This window comes from Cornus florida, unplaced genomic scaffold, assembly GCF_030987335.1.
Source record: "Cornus florida cultivar Cherokee Brave unplaced genomic scaffold, ASM3098733v1 CherokeeBrave_3.0.0_Hap2_Chr09, whole genome shotgun sequence".
NCBI lineage: Eukaryota > Viridiplantae > Streptophyta > Magnoliopsida > Cornales > Cornaceae > Cornus > Cornus florida.
Window position 1 is genome coordinate 51,623,723 of NW_026775579.1, and position 19,767 is coordinate 51,643,489.

Here is a 19,767-nt window from a genome sequence, read left to right on the forward strand (position 1 = left end):
ACAACTTTTTTGCAAAAAAATGTCATTTAAGCCCTCAAAATCCCATTTATATCTCAAAATTCTAGTGCAAGCCTCTTTTTCTTCACTTGGGCTTCGACTTGTTAGGGTGCTTGCCGCGTGCATCAACGCGCGTGCACAGCGTGTGCCCGTAAGTGCCCATGGTGTCCTCCTTGGCAACTTCTTAACCGGATTTTGAAACTATCGTAACTTCTTCGTCCGGACTCCGAATCAGGCAATTTTTGAGTCTAACTTCATTGTTTTTTGTCGTCTATCCAATGGTGTAATTGGTAGCACCTAATTTCGTTTTAAAAAGACCATTTTACCCCTAGGGTAGTACTTCTCCGTTTTTAAAATGTCGCTTTCGCACTTTATTTTCTTTGAGTTCCGTGACCTCATGAAAGGTCTTAGGGATGTGTTATATTTCTAGAGATCTTGGTTTTGTCTTTCGCTTCCGCGTTCGGGATCCGTTATCGGATCAACCTCAGGTCATCACAGCACGCACTGGATTGTAAAACCAGGGCCATCACAAATTCTTCTTATTGGAATGTGATTCCTAGGATTCCTAGGACTTCTCACTCTGTTATATGGAAATCTATGATCAACATTAGAGAGTTATTGTAGCAACACATCAATTTTTTTTGTGGGAAATGGACATGTTTTTAAAACTTTGACAGATCTATGGTGCAATGGACATACTTTGGTACAGAGGTTTGGTCATAGAATGCTTAGAAGATTAGGGTTGCCTAGGGACTCGACTCTCTGTAGTCTTATGGTTAATGGAAGTTGGAATGTGGGAATATTACATGAAGACATGTTCAACCCTATTCGAGAATTTCTTTCTACTATTCCAATCCATGCTAGAGAAGTTTGGTTTCTATGAGATGGAGGTGGGTTTTCTTTCAAATGGGCTTGGCCTAGTTGTAGAGGGGCTGTTGAAGAAGTGGTGTGGCATAGTGTGCGTTTGGGAAAAGCCAGACCTAGTTGGTCTGTGCATGGGGTGTTTGTATTTCAAGATAAGTTACCAACTATGATCAACCCGTAAAGAAGGAGATCATACATTTGTGGCTTGCCAATTTGCTCGAGAAATGTGGTTTTGGTAGGGGGAAGTGCTGGGTTGGAGGATGGGCCAGTTTTCTGTGATTATGTAATTTATAGAATTGATTATGTGGTTTACTCAAAACACTAACAAACTTCTCAAGTGTCTGTTTGTGGCTGCATTGTGGGGTATTTTTCAAGAAAGGAATAATAGACTTCACGGATCAGATCCTAAGTCTTCTCAAGAGGTGGCTAGACAACTCTTATGTACTGGATGTTAATAATGCCTCAATTCAAGATCTTTTACATTAGGTTCTTGTTATGTTGTTTTAGCTTGTGCTCGAAATGGGCCTGTTCTTTATAGGATGATTGTAATGCCTGTTTCTCTGGTTCTAAAATGTGGGTATGTCCTTTTGTGCACCTGTAATTTTTTCATTTTTACAACACCAATTATGATGAAAAAAAAAAAAAAAAAAAAAAAAAAATAATTAAAACTACTAACCCATGTACAGTACTTTTTACTACAACTTCACTTTTGATTAAAAAGAGGTGTCACAGTGGATAAATAGTACACAATACATTTACAAAGTAGAACTAACAATCAAAATTACTTTATTATAACAACAAATTCATTTCTTTTACATATAAAGTAAGAAACAAACTTACCCAAAATAATAATAATAATAATAATAATAATAATAATAAAATAAGAGTAAGAAACAAGATAAATTACATCACTCCGACTAATGGCCATAAAAGATCTAGTATCTCTGAGAGTTGAAATTCTAGCCCTTTCACTACAAAATTCACTCACTAAATCTCATTCAAATGAGCTGTCAAAAATCAACTCATCTGATTATGGGACCCTTCATATAAAAGTGGAACCATTAAAATGAAGTCACACACAAACATGCACGCTCTCTACCCACTGTTCTAATTCAATGGCTTTTCTAATCCTTGGTTCAGTTTCTTGCATCACTGAATTAGTGAATTCCATATGAAAGTCCCCCACAAAAGGCAATTACTTTGAAAGTCAATCTCTTTTTCTCCCAATACATTACTAAAAAACCCTGATGTTGAAAAATTCAAATGACCAAGCATGTACTCCTAGGACTTGGCATTCTTTTTTTTTTTTTTTTTAATACAGTATATAGAAGACCTTATAGTATAATTAGAAAGTCACTACATATAATTAAATAATTATGGTCGGTCATTACTATAGTTTTTAGTATTGGATTACCTAGGAATCCCAAAGGGAATCATCAGGTATTTCTTCCCAATCACTCGTCTCAATATCATTAGAAAATATGGTATGTTCTTCTATCATAAGGGCATCAACCAACTCCATCCACATTTTGGGTGAGTCTAGAGGTGAGTCATTAATTGCTTGAATTTGACTCGGAGAGAGTCCTATCCTTACCGGACCAGGGTTGGAGCTGGAATTACCTGCCTCAGGCTCTCGAGTGGGCCTCTTGAGACCCAAAGCGGCCTCTTGAGCCGCCAAACGTATATCCTCAGCACTCGAGCTTGCAGGCTGAGGGAGATTGTCCTTGAGTTGGGGAAAATTCAACCGCGCTTCAGAACCTCTAAGGTGCAATGCCGCCACGTCGTATGCTGCAGCCGCCATTTCCGCCGTCTCGAAACTTCCTAGCCAAATTCGGGTTTTTCTCCCTGGCTCGCGAATCTCGGATACCCATTTGCCCCATTTTCGCTTCCGGACTCCCCTGTAAGGCGAGGCCATGCTACATCCACCTTGGTTGCTACTTGGCTCCTCCATGATGCTAACTGAGTTGTTGATGCAATGTATTGAAATATTGACAAAGAAATTCAGGGAAGAGTAAGTGTGATCCAGTCATGTATATATAGATGTGGATATGTTAAAGTCATTTCAAGTATGATTGCAACGTGGTCACATATTAGAAGATTAAGGGAGCTTCCAAGCAATTTCAACATCACATTTGCTGGTTTCATGAACAAATGTGACTCAAAATTAACGTGGAAAAAAAAAAAAAAAAAAGTGAATTTGCATTTGAAAGGGATTGGTGGGGTGGTGTTAATTCCCTGTTTAGGACGCGGTTTGATCCGAGGTGGCGGGAGATTCTGGGCCCTACTCTTCCATAAAATGCTATTGGACCAGAGAATCTTCGTGTCAAAATTTCATTGTTTGATTTTATTCATTAGTTGACTGGGTTGTTTGTTTGACACCACAACCATTGAGTCCTAGGATTGCATGGTGAATTGGTGATAAAGGTATTGTGATGACTTTTAAAAAGGGCTTTTTTATTTTATTTTTATTTCTTAAAAAATGGGTGTTCAATTCTTAACCCATAGAAAAAATTAGCTATTACTTGTCTGATGTATATTTTTCTCTCGTGTATTTACGTAGTATATGTTATACTGCAATTATATATTTTCTCAAAAAAAAAATTTCTTACTAAAAGTTTAAGCACAGGCGTACACACTCACAATGTTATCGCTAATAAAACTAAAATATTCAATTTTTTTTACTCCGAACATTCAATTTCCTTTAATTTGAAGAGGAAATATTATACCATCTTAACTTATACTCGTTATTACAATAAGATAACTTTGAGACACATACCCTATTAATTAATTATAGGTACTCTAAGGAAAAAGAATATTGTTAATTAGCTAACTAGAATTGATATAAATTTAAGAAACTTTAGGTTTAGACATTAGATTATTATTTATTGTTTTTTTTTTTTTTTTTTTTTTTTTTTTTAACGTAAATTCATATATAGACTATTTATCCGTATCTAAAGATTAAGATAACACGTTGGATGTATACAACATATAGGATTTGTCTCTAGGAAGCCTCGTGGGTGGTATCAGACACTTATCGGATACGTAGATACTACTTGGACATGCGTCGGATACAATTAGAAGTATTTTGAAAATTGAATATTTTATTTTTAAGTTGAACACAATAGTGATACGTTTTGGATACTTCCAAAATACGATAGGTAGTTTTGTAATTAATTTTTTTTGAAAAAATGAGATTCAATGCAATTTAAATTATATTATGAATTTATTTAAAAAATAATCTAAAATTTAAAAAAACAAAAAGAATAAAACATCCAGTTTTAAGCTTCAAATTAGTGATTTTATTCTTGATTATATGAATAAAATGGTAAAAAATATTTGTTATGTATGTAATAATATATATTATTTTATTATTTTTGACATACACATGTCGTACTCTATCATACTTTTTTAAGATTTGTTACATAATTGTGTTCATATAATGTCGCACCCGTGTCTCATATCTGTATCTATACTTTCTAAATTTATCCAAGAGCCACATCAAAATAATGCATGAAGTCAGCATGATCTATATATTTAGTTCATATTTAATTTCCTAAATAAAGTGAATATTCCAAACAGCATTATATAGGTTAATTTTTAAATTGCAAAATGTATCATATGATAATCTATCATTCTATCCTAATATTGTCCACACCCTCAAATCCTGTCTGTAAAGCATAACAGCCTTAATTTACTTATTTTTTTAAGTGCACAAGCAGTAGTGTATTCTTAATGCATAAACCTACTTAATGGGTCCCAAAAATAAATCAAATACAAAATGTAAAAAGGATCTTTTCAATTCCTCTTGTGTGAGCTTTACTTTCAAAGACAAAACGATCCATGGACTTACCTTTTGTCTCCCAAAGGCGTTGAACATAGACTCTAAATCTTATATAATATTTTTAAATTTACTGAATATTTCGTATTATAAATAAGAGTCGTGTTATTTTTTGTCACATGCAGTCGAGATAATTCATCATTTATATAAGTGTAAGTGTACTTCATCATATGAGATAATGAGAGTGTCGTGTAGGGGCGGAGCCGGTGCATGACTAGAGATGGCACGTGTCCCTCCTGACCTGGCCCCGCTTACTATAATATATATACTAAATTTATATATTTTTACATATATATATATGAAAAAATTCGTATAATGCCCCTCCTGAAATTTTTATTTCTAAAAATAATTTCTTAAATTTTATATTTCTTCTCTTTTTTACTCTATAAATTTATTTAATTTCCTTAAAAAAAAGTCAAAATTTCCCTTTTGAATCAAACTCCAATTTTTTTTCCCTTTCTAAGCTCTCTCATTTTTCTTTCATTTTTAATTTTTTTTGTTAACTATTTATCTTTCTTAAATTAGTCATTGATTGATATATTATTTTGAGTAATTTTTCTTTTTTGTCTCTTAATTTATAGAATTTATATTTATTATTGTGATTATATATATATATATATATTTTTTACATTGTGCCCCTCTAAATTTAATTTCTGGTTCCACCCTGAATTGTAGTGCACATTATTGAGAGTACTTGGTCAATTAATTAAGTCAACGGTCTCATGAAATATAATAATTCTATCAATAATGATTTAGAAATCATTTGTGTATAACATTACACATATTTCAGCACACATTCGTGTAATTGTTCCCCGTACGAATGATGGGATCCGTGATAATATAGTGCACACCTCTTATATATATAATAATTATTTTTATAAATACTAATAATAATAAGTATTTAATAGCTATTTACAATGAACAAACTAACCGAATGAAGTCACTTCAGCCCCTCCATTAAATTTTTTGCTTAGCCTTGACTATCATTTTTTTTTTTTTTGGGGGGGGGGGGGGGGGGGGGGGGCATACATCATACATTTGAGATGGACCTTGACCAATTTCAAAGAATCTATGAATACAAAAGTCACTGTGTTATTCTATAATTTAGCCATTCTAGTATCTATATATATATATATATATATATATATATATATATATATATATATATATATAATTCTCAAAATTGCATTATTTTCTGAAAAATGAGCTTGCTCCACTAAATGAGAATGTCATTGTCTAATTAATAGTCCACTAATTAAACAAGCATATATAACAAATTAGTAATCAAAGTAGTAGCACAATAATTTAGGGTTTGAATATTTGTTCATCAGGTGGAGAGGACACCAAAAACGTGGGTTTGCTAATAATAACTAAAACAGCTGGATCAAGCTAAGCTTCGACATTTTCAATGCTTGTCCCTCTCCAAACACATATATTTGTATTGTACATAAAATATATGCACCTGCTATTTCCGCGTTCACTGTGACACCCCCTTCAGCCATCATTGGAGTAATATATTTTTACAAGAAGCTATGATATATATATATATATATATTCTCTCCATCTAGGAAGTAATACTTCTACAATAGTATGTGATATATGTATCTGTATAGTGTTCTTACTCTTTGAATACTCCTAAATATGTTTTTATATTTATTTGATGTATTCATAATTTTAAAATATATACTTATAATTTTTATTTCTAACACGTATCCAATACTTCATATCTACTTCAACCACAAATTGGAACACATTTTTAACAAATTTTAAACATTAAAAATAACTTTTTCAACGAAATCATCATAGTATAGTTGTGAAGAAAAGTTCAAAACGTTATTTAAAAACGAAATGTTGAGATATATATTATGATTTAGTACAAAATTTACCCACGCAAAATATGTAATATATTTCTTAATTCTTATTTTGCTTGTTAACAAAAATATTTTATAAAGAAATTGACGAAGAATCAATGTCCTTACCATGCCATCATATAACTTGATCCGAAATGTACCGATCGATACCTATAACTTTGCACGCCACATCATTCCCCATGAGAACTTCCCGTCCATCAATAAATCGATAAGAGATAAACTAGTCAATGTTTGGACAAGCATGAAATGGGCAACCCGAATCAAGAATCCACTCATCGCAAGAGCTGCAGACTGAAATTGTGAGAACATGCATTATCACCAGCTAAATCATTACACTCTGCAATAGCCAAACTATCAACTTCAGAGGATTTTACCTTTCCCTTCTTATGTTGTGGACAATCTTTCCTGAAGTGCACTTCCTTGTGACACATGTAGCAACTCAACGTACACATTCGTTTTGTTCTTAGACTAAGAACGATTTTTGCTCAGACCCTCCCTTCTGATTCACTCTTCCTCTTACAATCAGCTCTTCTGTTGAACTTTCTGTATTGCCCTCAAACGCCTTTTTCTATAAAACTTTGGAATTCAGAGCTGCCTTCACGTCTTCCAGGGACAAAGCAATTCTGCCATACATCATCGTATTGGCAAAGTTCTCATACGAGGGTGGTAGAGAATACAATAGAATAATAGCCTGATCTTCATCCTCTATCTTGACATCAATATTATTCAAGTCCATGATGATGTTGTTTACCTCATTAAGATGGTCTTTAAGAGATGAAATTTCGTGCAACTGGAGAGTGAACAATCGTTTCTTTAGATACAAACGGTTCACAAGAGATTTTATCATATACCGGGACTCCAACTTATTCCACAGCCCATCTGCCGCAAAGCCTCGTTACTCAAGCACAACAAAATTGTACTGTGTGCTTTCTCCATAACCTCATTTTTGTCCTTAACCTTTTCTGGCAATGCATCATTCCCCTTCAGCGCCTTGGATAACCCTTCTTGAACCAACAGAGATATTACATGGTTCACCCAAACTTAGGCTACATCCATGAATGAGAAGAGATTCAATAGAGATATTACATGGTTCACTATGATTCGCAGAGATATTACAACAATAGGGTACCAACACCACGTACATGTCTTTTCATTATTGTACCACTCCACGAGCCTATTTCTTCACTACCAATGTTACTAGTGTTTTTTTTTTACTCTACCAACCCATATACTACACACCCATATCCATCAACTCTCTCATGAGACTATATCTCTTTCAATCTCATAAATCTCAACCCAAAACTTAGGTATTTATTTATAGAGTTTTAAACACAATTCCTTATTAGACAAGGATTAACAAAATACAACTCTAAAATAAAATTCTAATTAAAATAGGAATTTGAGACCTAATTTTCAACACATTAAATAATCGGATTAAAATTGAAATAAAGAAAATCTGATATGCAAACGTTATGTTCTGTCTATGCTTCTTAGTTTGCAATTAACCCAAAAAAAATTATTGAATTATGATTAAATTTGGATCAACGTCCCCATTTCCACATAAGACATTTACGTTGTGTTTTGAAATATGAAATCATGGACTTAAAATTGAAATAAAGAACATCTTATTACTATTTAAACTTATTAATAATTTTCCTCTTAATATTCAATTTCAATATAACATTTTCATTCTCTAAAATACAATTTATACAAAAGTTTGGGTGTTTTCTAAAATACATTAATTAAGTTCTCGACATGCACCATTATTGAATCAGTGCTTCTAGTCAAATACTTAATGAACATCACCTTTGCTTTCTTGTCCAAACCGACGCTACTTTAAGTCCGCCAGTACTAATATATGTGTATATATATATAACCTTTATGTTAGATTTTAATTTTAGGACTCGAAGAAAAGAAAAGATCTAAAATGTCATGTCTTACAATATTAATCTTAATTTGATTAAATTAATGAGTGAATTAAGTAGAGGAGCAACAACTAAATAAGGAGGAAAACAGCTGCCATGCATATTAATTGAGGTCATATAACATCACATTCACTGAAAGGTAAGGGTTCAATTATATATATATATATATATATATCAACAACCTTATAATACTTTTTTTTTTTTGACGCAGACCCTATCGACAAATGTTCAATTAACAAGTGTGGAGTTCCGTAAGCTCTGGGATTTTGTAGCCTTGTAGGGTCATTATCTTCAATGCCGGTGCCCATTTTTTAGTGCTTTCTTTGACTTCAAGGAATCTTATACCGTATGATTTTATAAGTGTGCAGTCAAATAAGTACTCATGAATATATATATTTATATTGACTTATATATATTGACTAAATTTTGACAAATCTTACTTCTATTACTTCATATTAGAAGTAGTAAAATATTTTGCTAATAAAATAATTTAATCCAAAGCCCAAAACTAAGTTGCTACAATAGCAAATGCCATCCATTAAATTTTAAAGAAGAAAACTGTCATGAAAGTGCTATCTCATTGCAATTGTCATGGTCATGGACTCTTATTTAAATTAGCATTTTTTTAGTACAAAAAAAATTACACATGAATTACATTATCAAATTACAGTATTAAAATGATTTTGCTCTAAAATATATAAATGCCAAAATAGCTTAAAATAAGCTAATACGAGTTAATCATAAACTAAGGGGGGTTAAAATCATAAAAAAAATCCCAATATTATTTCAAAATAGTCATATAACCTCCTATCTTAAAAAAAAAAAAAAAAAAAAAAAAAAAAACCTCCATTAGATTAAAATCATGTCATCCCTTCAGTCAAGAATAATGAAATGCCAACTTTTAAAATATTATATAACCAAAATGTCCTTTTAACCCCTTAATGAGCCTTTTCAAGTGTTAAACTTTATTCCTATTTTGCCAAGGGAGCAACCCCAATTTTCAATCATTAAACCCTTCTATATTATCCAATTGGATCACATAACACCATATATATATATACACACACATATACTTAACAAATAAAATCCAGAATCAACAAAAGTGATCATTTTACCACATTGTCAGACATTTTCTTAAGACAATGTTTATAAGAAAAATATTTAGAATTATATGTTAATCTCCATGGGCAAGGAATGGGAGTATTGAAAGAAAGGAAAACTGACGTATAATGAGTGCCAGATGGAAAGAATACCAACAATAATATTAATATATACATTGTCAGACATTTTCTTAAGACAATGTTTATAAGAAAAATATTTAGAATTATATGTTAATCTCCATGGGCAAGGAATGGGAGTACTGAAAGAAAGGAAAACTGACGTATAATGAGTGCCAGATGGAAAGAATACCAACAATAATATTAATATTAATATATACATTGTCAGACATTTTCTTAAGACAATGTTTATAAGAAAAATATTTAGAATTATATGTTAATCTCCATGGGCAAGGAATGGGAGTACTAAAAGAAAGGAAAACTGACGTATAATGAGTGCCAGATGGAAAGAATACCAACAATAATATTAATATTAATATATACATTGTCAGACATTTTCTTAAGACAATGTTTATAAGAAAAATATTTAGAATTATATGTTAATCTCCATGGGCAAGGAATGGGAGTACTGAAAGAAAGGAAAACTGACGTATAATGAGTGCCAGATGGAAAGAATACCAACAATAATATTAATATTATATATTAATATTATTGTTGGTATTCTTTCCATCTGGCACTCATTATACGTCAGTTTTCCTTTCTTTCAGTACTCCCATTCCTTGCCCATGGAGATTAACATATATTAATATTTTTAATTATAATATTAATATTATTGTTGGTATTCTTTCCATCTGGCACTCATTATATATTAATATTATTGTTGGTATTCTTTCCATCTGGCACTCATTATACGTCAGTTTTCCTTTCTTTCAGTACTCCCATTCCTTGCCCATGGAGATTAACATATATTAATATTTTTAATTATAATATTAATATTATTGTTGGTATTCTTTCCATCTGGCACTCATTATACGTCAGTTTTCCTTTCTTTCAATACTCCATTCCTTGCCCATGGAGATTAACATATATTAATATTTTTAATTATAAATGAAAAAATCAATGATATTATATATGTTAATATTTTTAACTATAAATGATTTTTTTTTTTTTTAATAACTACTCATTGTATAAATTACTAAAGTACTTCTCTATTTTGATCATTATAATTGTGTTTTGTTAAACCTTGTGAGATTTGTTTAATTAGATTTTCTTTTAAATTCTTCATCAAGGTAATAATGACATATTTTTGCCAAAGTGGGACAAAGTATTCAAAAAATATATCAAAAATTAAAATTATTTAATATTTGAAACAATTGGTAAAGTAAAAATATTTTCTTTTTCATATTAGTTTCTCATATATATTTTTAGGTAGCACTTTTCTCATTTTTGGATCATATTATTTCAAGATATATATATAATAAAATTATATTACAATTATTTATAAAAAAAATTCAAATTTTAATTACATAATACAAGTTTGGCCCTAAATCAAAATTCTTAGCTCCGCCTTCGAATGGAAGAGGTACAATGGACTTGATTTGGAGTTAAAAGGACATTTTGGTCATTAAGGGATTAAAAGGGCATCCAGGTATATATTATTTTAAAAGTTAACACATGACAAGTACATGCTAGTGTCTCGGCACATTACTATTTGACAGAAAACAAGAAAGCAAAAGGCATAGGGATGATATTATGGATTTTTTTATTAAAAAAATTGAGTTTTTAGATATTTTTCTTAATACAGGGGGTTATATAACTACTTTTGGATAGTATACAAAGTTTTATGATTTTAATGATAAAGGTTAATTTTGTCATTTCACATGTTAATAAATAAAGACATGCATATGCATATGTGTGTAAAATGTCTACAATGACCTTATACACAAATGGCAAAACCGGGAGAAGTTCCCGAGCCTGAAAATAGTCCTAACTTCCGAAAAATTCTAAAATTAATCATGTTATTACTAATGGGATTGTCTTGTCCCTCAACACCTTGTCTCGTCTGTCAAGAATCTAAACTAGCCTCAACTTGTAGGTCACATCCTTGTCGACCTCGACATCTACCCAACTCAAAACTTGTAATGGATTGGGCTCATACTTTCGAAGTATAGATACGTGAAATACATTATGAACTCTGTCCATATGTGGTGGCAATGCCAACCAATAAGTAACCTTCCTAAGGTACTTTAAAATCTCAAACGAGCCAATGAACTATGGCGATAGCTTGCCAGTCTTCCCAAACCTTAACTGACCCTTCCGTGGCGAGACCTTCAAAAAAACATGGCTAATGAGCGCTGAAAAGTACGCATTTAAACCTCTTAAGCTTAGGTATTCTAGGACCTTTATCTATCTTATTTTTCCGCCTTAGACTAATTTCATGTTATTTTCATTTTCAGACACTTAACCCCAAAATAAGTCAATTCAGCCCAATTAGAGCATAAAAGAAGCAATCTTGAGCTGAATGGAATAAATGAACATAGTGGAAGCAAAGTGGTGGAAAAGCAGTATCTTCGATCGATCTCAACAATTCTTCGATCGATTTGGAGGTGATCGATCTAGCAATTTCAAGATGGATCCAAGCCTTTGTCTTTATCCAAATGATTCTACTATCTTCGATCGATCCAACTTTCCTCAGATCGATCGAAATCCTTTGATCTTATCCCCACATACTACTTTCGTCTTTTTCCCAAAATATCCCAAAACAGATTTGTCTTATTCCAAAAAGGTGGCGCCAAGGATTGATCAATCTGGCCTAACTTCGATGGATCTAGCCACAGTTCAATTGATCTTATCTGAACTCAATCGATCGAACCTCCTCAAGTCTAGCTCATTAAAAGATGGCTCATAGTGCGATCATTGAAGGGACCCTAGTGTACGAGTCCAAACCATTGTGTGTGACACTTGAGCTACCTATAAAAGGATTTTGAGCTATTTTTACATCATATCTTCATATCTTGATAACATTCATATACATACTTAGAGATTAAGAAAAGAGAGGAGGAGAAGCTAGAGACTAGAGACACACCATTTTGGGAGTTCTTCCATTCATCTAGGGTTTCCATCAAGAAGAAGATTATTCTTACCATGGAGATAGCCCTTGAGGGTTGGATGACTACATCAATGAGTGGCTAAACATCTTCTTGGGGCTAGAGTTAGCCCTAAACATGCCTTCTAGACCTTAATGCTTTGTATTTTGAGGGGATTTGTGTTGTAATGTTGTCTTGACACTTGATTTATATATGAATCTTGTTCGTACAATGATTTGTGTTGATTAATACTTCCAATTGATCATTTCATTCTATCCATTTGTCTCTATATGCTAGAGTAGATATTCATGTGTTTATCTCTTGGTTTTTGTGATATTGATGCATGTCTATGTGTATTGATGCTATGAATCTAGAGATTGTTAAGGTATAGTGCTTAAAAAGAATACTCTTGTGGTTTGTTTGATGGTTCATACTTATTTCTTGATGGATTGTGCCTCTCTCTTAGTTTAATTAGTTTAATTTCCATGTTCCTAACTTAGTTGTAGTGTAGTTGCCTTAGTTTCTTAGATAGGAGGATAATCCATGCTTGTTGTTTGATGTTCTATGCTTATGAATGCAAGTAGTGTATTTTTCTAACCATGTGATGTGTTTAGATTGTGAGCTTAAATGAAGGAATAATGGCTTAGTTTGATATATTGTGCTATTCACTAGGTTGCTTAGACAATATATACTTAATTGGTCATTCATGCTTGTTAAAACAATCAATCACACACACTATTGTTGCAACACATGTTTCCCCTCATTAATTATACATTAAGTGTCTAGAAAGGTGATGTTTAGTGGTGACCTCTAGATCCCAAGACCTTTCTCTCTTGTTCCCTCTATCATTTATTTGTTATTATTTGTTTTACATTGAACTTGCTTAGTTTTAGCTAGTAGTTTAATCAACCAAACAATCTTTTGATCACTCGACGTACTAACCCTATTTATTATTTCCATTGCAAATACGCCCACAATCCCTTGGGACAATCCCTACTCACCCTAGCTATATTTAGTAGTTAGAGTTAGTAGTGGTTTTTTATAAATTTAAAACTTGGCCACACTAATCTATTGCAAATTTGGAGTGTTGACACGACGCCGCACCAAGTTTTTGGCGCCGTTGCCGGGGATTTGAATTGGTAACACCATGTTTTGGAAACAAATAGGAATTAGTACTCTTTTGATCGTATTTTTTACTTTTTTTACTTTATTTTTAGTTGCTTATTGTGTTTGTTCTTATTTGGCTAGGTGAATTGAGCAAGAAAGTTGAGCAAAGGAGAATTGAAAAGTAAGGAGCTAAGCTAAGCACAAAAAGGCTAAAATATAAAATTGCGAAGCTAAGCGGAAAAATTGAAAAATGAATTGAAGTTACTTAAGGACCCTTTGTGAGATCTTTCTAACTCAATCTCTTATTAAATCGTCGGCCTGTGTGGTGGCAAGTTCTTACATTTTTAGATAAATCGTGAGCCCGCGTGGAGGTAATTTACTTTTTCTTTGCATAATTGTTCAAGCATGGGAGTATGGGATCATTGTATGTGGATATTTGTTGATTGATTTGTTGTGGGGGCGAAGTGATTGCTAATTACTTGTTATTTGTTTTGCTAGTGCATGCATGGTCGTAGGTCATTAAATCCTACTTTTGTCCCTCCTAATTTGCATCTTAAATCGGTTGTTTGTAATCCTAGGGGAAGAGGTAGTTCGCATCACTCCATTTCATCAATGGAGGAGCAGCATGATGACCATGTGGAAGACCTTGGTCACATAGACCAACAAGACATGTTCCACCCTAATGTGCATCATGACAACATCCAAGTACCATTAGGCATGCCTAGACTATTCATTCCACCACAACAAGAAGTCCAAATTCCATTGGGAATGCCTCAACCAATTTTTGCTCTACAACCTCCCATGGTTCAAGTTAATCACGGTGTTCGTTTAGCACCACCGGTTGGGAATCCTCCCATTGCTTTACGTGATCATTATGTGCCTAATGAATATAATGCACCGACATGCATTCAATTGCCCCCATTTAGAGCACATCACTATGAGATTAAACCGTAAACCATTCAAATGCTTCATAACTATCATGGACTTCCAAGTGAAGAACCGTACAAGCATTTGGATGAGTTTCTTGAAGTGTTTTCCACTGTGAAATACACGGACATGCTAGAAGAAGTGTTAAGACTCAAACTTTTTCCTTTTACCCTTAAGGACAAAGCAAAATATTAGTTTAACAATTTTAGGCCTTTTTGGATAACTTCTTGGGCAGAAATGCAACAAGAGTTTTTGAAAAAGTACTATCCGGTATCAAAGACCAATGCTATGAGAACTTCCATTCGTGAATTTTCTCAAGGGGAAGGGGAAATGTTTCATGAGGCATGGGAAAGGTTTAATGATTTGCTTGGGAAGTGCCCACATCGTGACATACCTAAGTGGCAACTAGTTCAATATTTCTTTGAAAGTTTACTAGATAATCACAAGGGTATAGTTGATGCATCTATGGGTGGTTCTTATCTTGACAAGCATGAAAATAACGTTTGGCAATTGTATGAAAGCATGAATGAGAATTCAATGCATAGATCTTTATCTTCTAAAAATGATAGAAGTCTAGGTGGAAGGAAGAATGTTGGCTTATATCAAGTTTACAATTCCAATGACATAGCCGCCGAAATGAAATCCTTAACTTAAAGGTTTGATCAATTTTTGATCAACCAAACTTTGGTGAATCAAATGTCTTCCTCCCCTAACCATTCTCATCGTAACTCTAATGAATCATGCATGACTTGTTCTAGTGTCTTACGTACTACTTCCAATTGTCCCCATGGATATGTGCAAAGTGAGCATCATGAACAAGTTAATACTGCATTGTTAACCAAGGGAATAATCCCTATGGCACTCATTATAATTCGAGTTGGAGGAACCATCCAAACTTTTCTTGGAAAAGCCAAGCGGAAGGCTCAAACCCACCCCAAAGTGGTTTTCAAGGAAAATATGTTCCACCGCCAATGCAAGGCCAAGGTTCTCAAGGTTTTAGATCATCATTTCAATCGTATGGCAATCAATTCTCAAATTCTCATTTCCTTAATCAATCATCTTATTCTCAAGGAAATTCTAGGAGTCCTGCTTTTGAGGAGAAAGTGTTGACCGCTCTAGGCACTTTAGAGGCGAACACTCAATTGCTTCATTCTCATTCTCAATTTATTGTTAAGCTAAAAACCCAAGTCAGGCAAATAGCTAGTACTTTGAATGTTAGAGAGAAAAGGGAAGATGCCTTTGAATGTACCACCAAAGCAACAATGTATTGTGGAGACTTATTCCTCATCGGAAGGTCACATAATTGAACATGTCAATGCGGTAACAACCTTGAAAAGTGGGAAGGTTATTGATAATCAAGTAAGTATTTTCAATGGAGAGAGTGAACCGGTGCAACCAAAAGTTGACACCCATCCCGTTTCACATTTTATTCCTCATTCATTGCATGTGCATGATCATCTTATTGAGAAAGTTGTAAAAAATGATTTGAAAGATGAATTGAACAATGATTTGAAAAATGGTTTGAAGAACTTTTGTATTGAAAATGCTTTAAAAAAAGATTTTGAAATTTTTTTTGAGCCAATAGCTCCATTTTCGGATGCCTTGAAAGGATCCATTTCTCTTGAAAAACAAAAGACAAAGACCAATAAAATTATTGATGTGTTTAGGCAAGTGAAGATTAATCTTCCACTTTTGGATGTAATTAAGCAAATTTTGGCTTATGCAAAGTCCTTGAAAGATCTTTGCACCCAAAAGAGGAAGAACAAGAGCCAAGCACCAAAGAAAGTGGTCTTGACCCAGCAAGTAAGCTCTATCTTGCAACACAACACTTTACCAAAGTTTAAGGACCCCGATTCACCTACTACTTCTTGCATCATTGGTGACCATGTCATTACTCGGACTCTTCTTGACTTAGGAGCAAGTGTAAACCTTCTTCTATACTCGGTATATGTTAAATTGGGCTTAAGAGACTTAAAACCGACATCGGTAGTTTTGCAACTTGCCGACCGATCCATCAAAAAGCCCCGGGGTATCATTGAGGATGTTTTGATTAAGATTGATAAGTTCTTCTTTCCCGTTGATTTCGTTGTCATTGACACGGAACTGGTTCCGAACCCCAAGAATCAAATTCCTGTTATCCTTGGCTATCCCTTCTTAGCAACTGCAAATGCCAACATAAATTGTAGGACGGGGATAATGAAAATATCATTTGGCAATATGAAAGTGAAGTTGAACATTTTTAATCCAACCCCGAATTCAATGGATAAGCATGAAGAAGTGTGTGTTGTGGAGAAGTGTGTTGACAATGAATGTGACCAAGTTGAGTCGTTGCTTGAAGGTCAAATTTCCAAAAGTTCATCTTCCAATAGGATTTCTAGAAATGTTGTTTTAAAACCAAGTGTTCTAATGGCATGGAAGCCTAAGAGTTGCTTTGATGAAAGACTGTCAATTATTTTTGATCCAAATCCAACTACTTCTTTAGAGAACCATTTGTTGGGTAGGAGCCAAAATATTGTTCACCCTGTCAAGGAGAGGATACGTAACAAGATATTTGATTCGGGCTAAAAGAGCCCAACTTCTTGTTAGAAACGTTAAAGACTAGTACGTTTCGTAGGGTTTACAACCTTATTCCTCTTTTATTTATATTTTAACTTTCATTTCTTGCGTTATCTAGATATATTCTGGGTTCAGACATATGGCTAGGAATGGTGATTGAGGTTATATGCACTTTCATTTTCAAATTAGGCATTTTGTGCCTGTTCGATCAATCTTAAAAGAGATTCGATCGATCGAACCTCCAACCCTGCATCCAATCACCTCTCTGTTCCATCGTGTGAAGATTTCCTGCATAAATCAGCTCTCTGTGTATCGTGCGAAGTTATTTTTCGATCGATCTGAAATTCCAAGATCGATCCAACTTCTTCTTGGATCGATCTTCAGTTCCAACATTTAGAAAATTTTTTGAACCCATGAACATTAGCTCTCTGTGCATCGTTCGAACTTGTCTACAGGTTTTCACCTGTTCGATCGATTTGAGTTCATTCTAGATCAATCTTGGTTTGATCGATTTATGTCCCTTGTTCATTGTTGACTTTGACTACATTTTGATTTTTAAATTTCAAAATTAAAGAAAAAAAATATTTTTTTAATGTCTATTTTATTTTCAAAAATTCCAAAAAGATTTTTATTTTTATTTTTACTTTTATTTTATTTTAAAATTTTCAAAATTCAAATATATATATATATATATCTTTTATTATTGCATTTTATTTTATTTTATTTTATTTCCAAAAATTCAAAAATAATTTTAATTTTAATTTTAATTTTCAAAAACTCAAAAATTTTAAAAATACTGTGTCGTTTTGTGGATTCGATCGATCTCATCTCTTTCAAATCGATCTGTGTTCGATCGATCGAATTTCTTAGTGATCGATCGAACATGTCGAAGACAGTTTTTAAAAATAGAAGCCAAGGGTCATTTGGATCGATTCAAAGATCGATCCAAGACCCTAGCTCTCTCCCTTCGCTGTTCACTTTCTTCCCAACCTCCGGCGAATCTCTGACGAGCTTCCAGAGCTTCGAATCATCATCTCTCATCTCAATCTCGTCATATCTCCTTCGTCTCCACTTCTCTCCTCTAGGATTAGGCAAGTGTTAAGTTGTATTTTTGATTTTTGAGTTTTAATCTTGATGATTGCATGTTTGCCATGTTAGATCTGAGCTTCCGTGTTAGATTTCTTGCCATATATGAAGTTTCCAAGCATGTATATCTATCTGTATATATATATATATATATATATATATATATATTTATATATTTTGATTTCGAATTCGATTTTGGGGGTCACGTGCCAAGATAAGTGACCATTCTCAAATTGTTGAAGTGTTGAGGGACCCACAAGCTTGCTTGGGTGCCCCCCTTGTCATCCACGTCACAGATCTATGACTTTTCAAATTTTTCACAGCAGTTCGATCAATCACATTCTTCTATGATCGATCTCATCTTTTTCCTAATCGATCGAACATCATAAGATTTGTATATCCATTTCACATGCTATCTTTTGTATTCCATGCTATCTTATATTTGCTCAATGCCTGTGTTTTCCACATTGGGTTCATTTTATTCTGTCATATTTAGCATGTTTCACTTATTCAATGTCTATACCTGGCTGCATTACAACTTGCATAGATTCATGTCAATTTTTCTGAGTTGTCTATCTTACTTGACATACATGTTTCTATATATTGTACTTCAATTCTTTATTCCTGTACTAACTTTATCTGCAAGTTTTTTTTTTTTGTTTTTTTTTTTTTTTTTTTTTTGTTTTTTTTTTTTTTTTGCAGGCTATAGCTCGAGTAAAGACTGTCACCAACTGGCAGTATATACACCGAGTTCGACAGCGTGTAGAGGATCCTGCAGAGCCTTTCCATGCTCAGGACCTAGCTCCAGAGTCAGCTACAGCTCAGTGCTCATCAGCCGATACCAGACTACAGTCTTCTGCTTCCGCATCTTCTTCTTCTGATGAGGTTGAACATGTACCACCGCCTTCACCACCACCAGCATTGCCAGGCCAGATTCGAGACAGGCTAGCAGGAGATATAAATGCCTTTAGGTGGCACATGAGTCGGTCTTCGACATTGCCTTCTTTTCCCGGTTAGTTTTGACCTAGGCGGCATTCGATGATATTAATCGGCAGGGCATATTAGCCATTTTTGCTCTAGTTACTTATCCAGTCTACTCGAGGCTCATCCGGGTGTTCTTCCAAAACCTCTGGCAGGCCCCAAGTAACTTATCAGAGCTACGGACTACTATAGATGGCCACCCTATTCGCATCACAGTTGAGTGACTGGCCATATCATCATGATGCCCGTATGTCTGCCCTCTCGAGCTTCAGTATCCTATTCTCAGGTGGCCATCTGATGCAGATATGGCCGTTGCACTAACTGGCCACTACAGTGATGGCGAGACATTCGCCACAAGGACTTATTTGCCCAACGATCTTTGGTTCTTTAATTCGATCTTGTACCGAAATGTATTTATGGCGGGCCATAAGATCCAGCGAAGCTCAGATTTTCTGGCTGCTCTTTATGCTT

At 33.8% G+C, this 19,767-nt stretch overlaps 1 protein-coding gene across 1 annotated transcript; it reads right to left on the minus strand.

The window, feature by feature from the left end:
* Positions 1-2,155: 2,155 nt before the first annotated feature.
* On the minus strand, positions 2,156-3,153 carry LOC132273909 (ethylene-responsive transcription factor ERF021-like). The gene has a single exon (XM_059775014.1). The coding sequence runs from the start codon at positions 2,810-2,812 to the stop codon at positions 2,276-2,278; it is 537 nt and encodes a 178-aa protein (XP_059630997.1). The 5' UTR covers positions 2,813-3,153; the 3' UTR covers positions 2,156-2,275.
* Between the last annotated feature and the right edge of the window lie 16,614 nt (positions 3,154-19,767).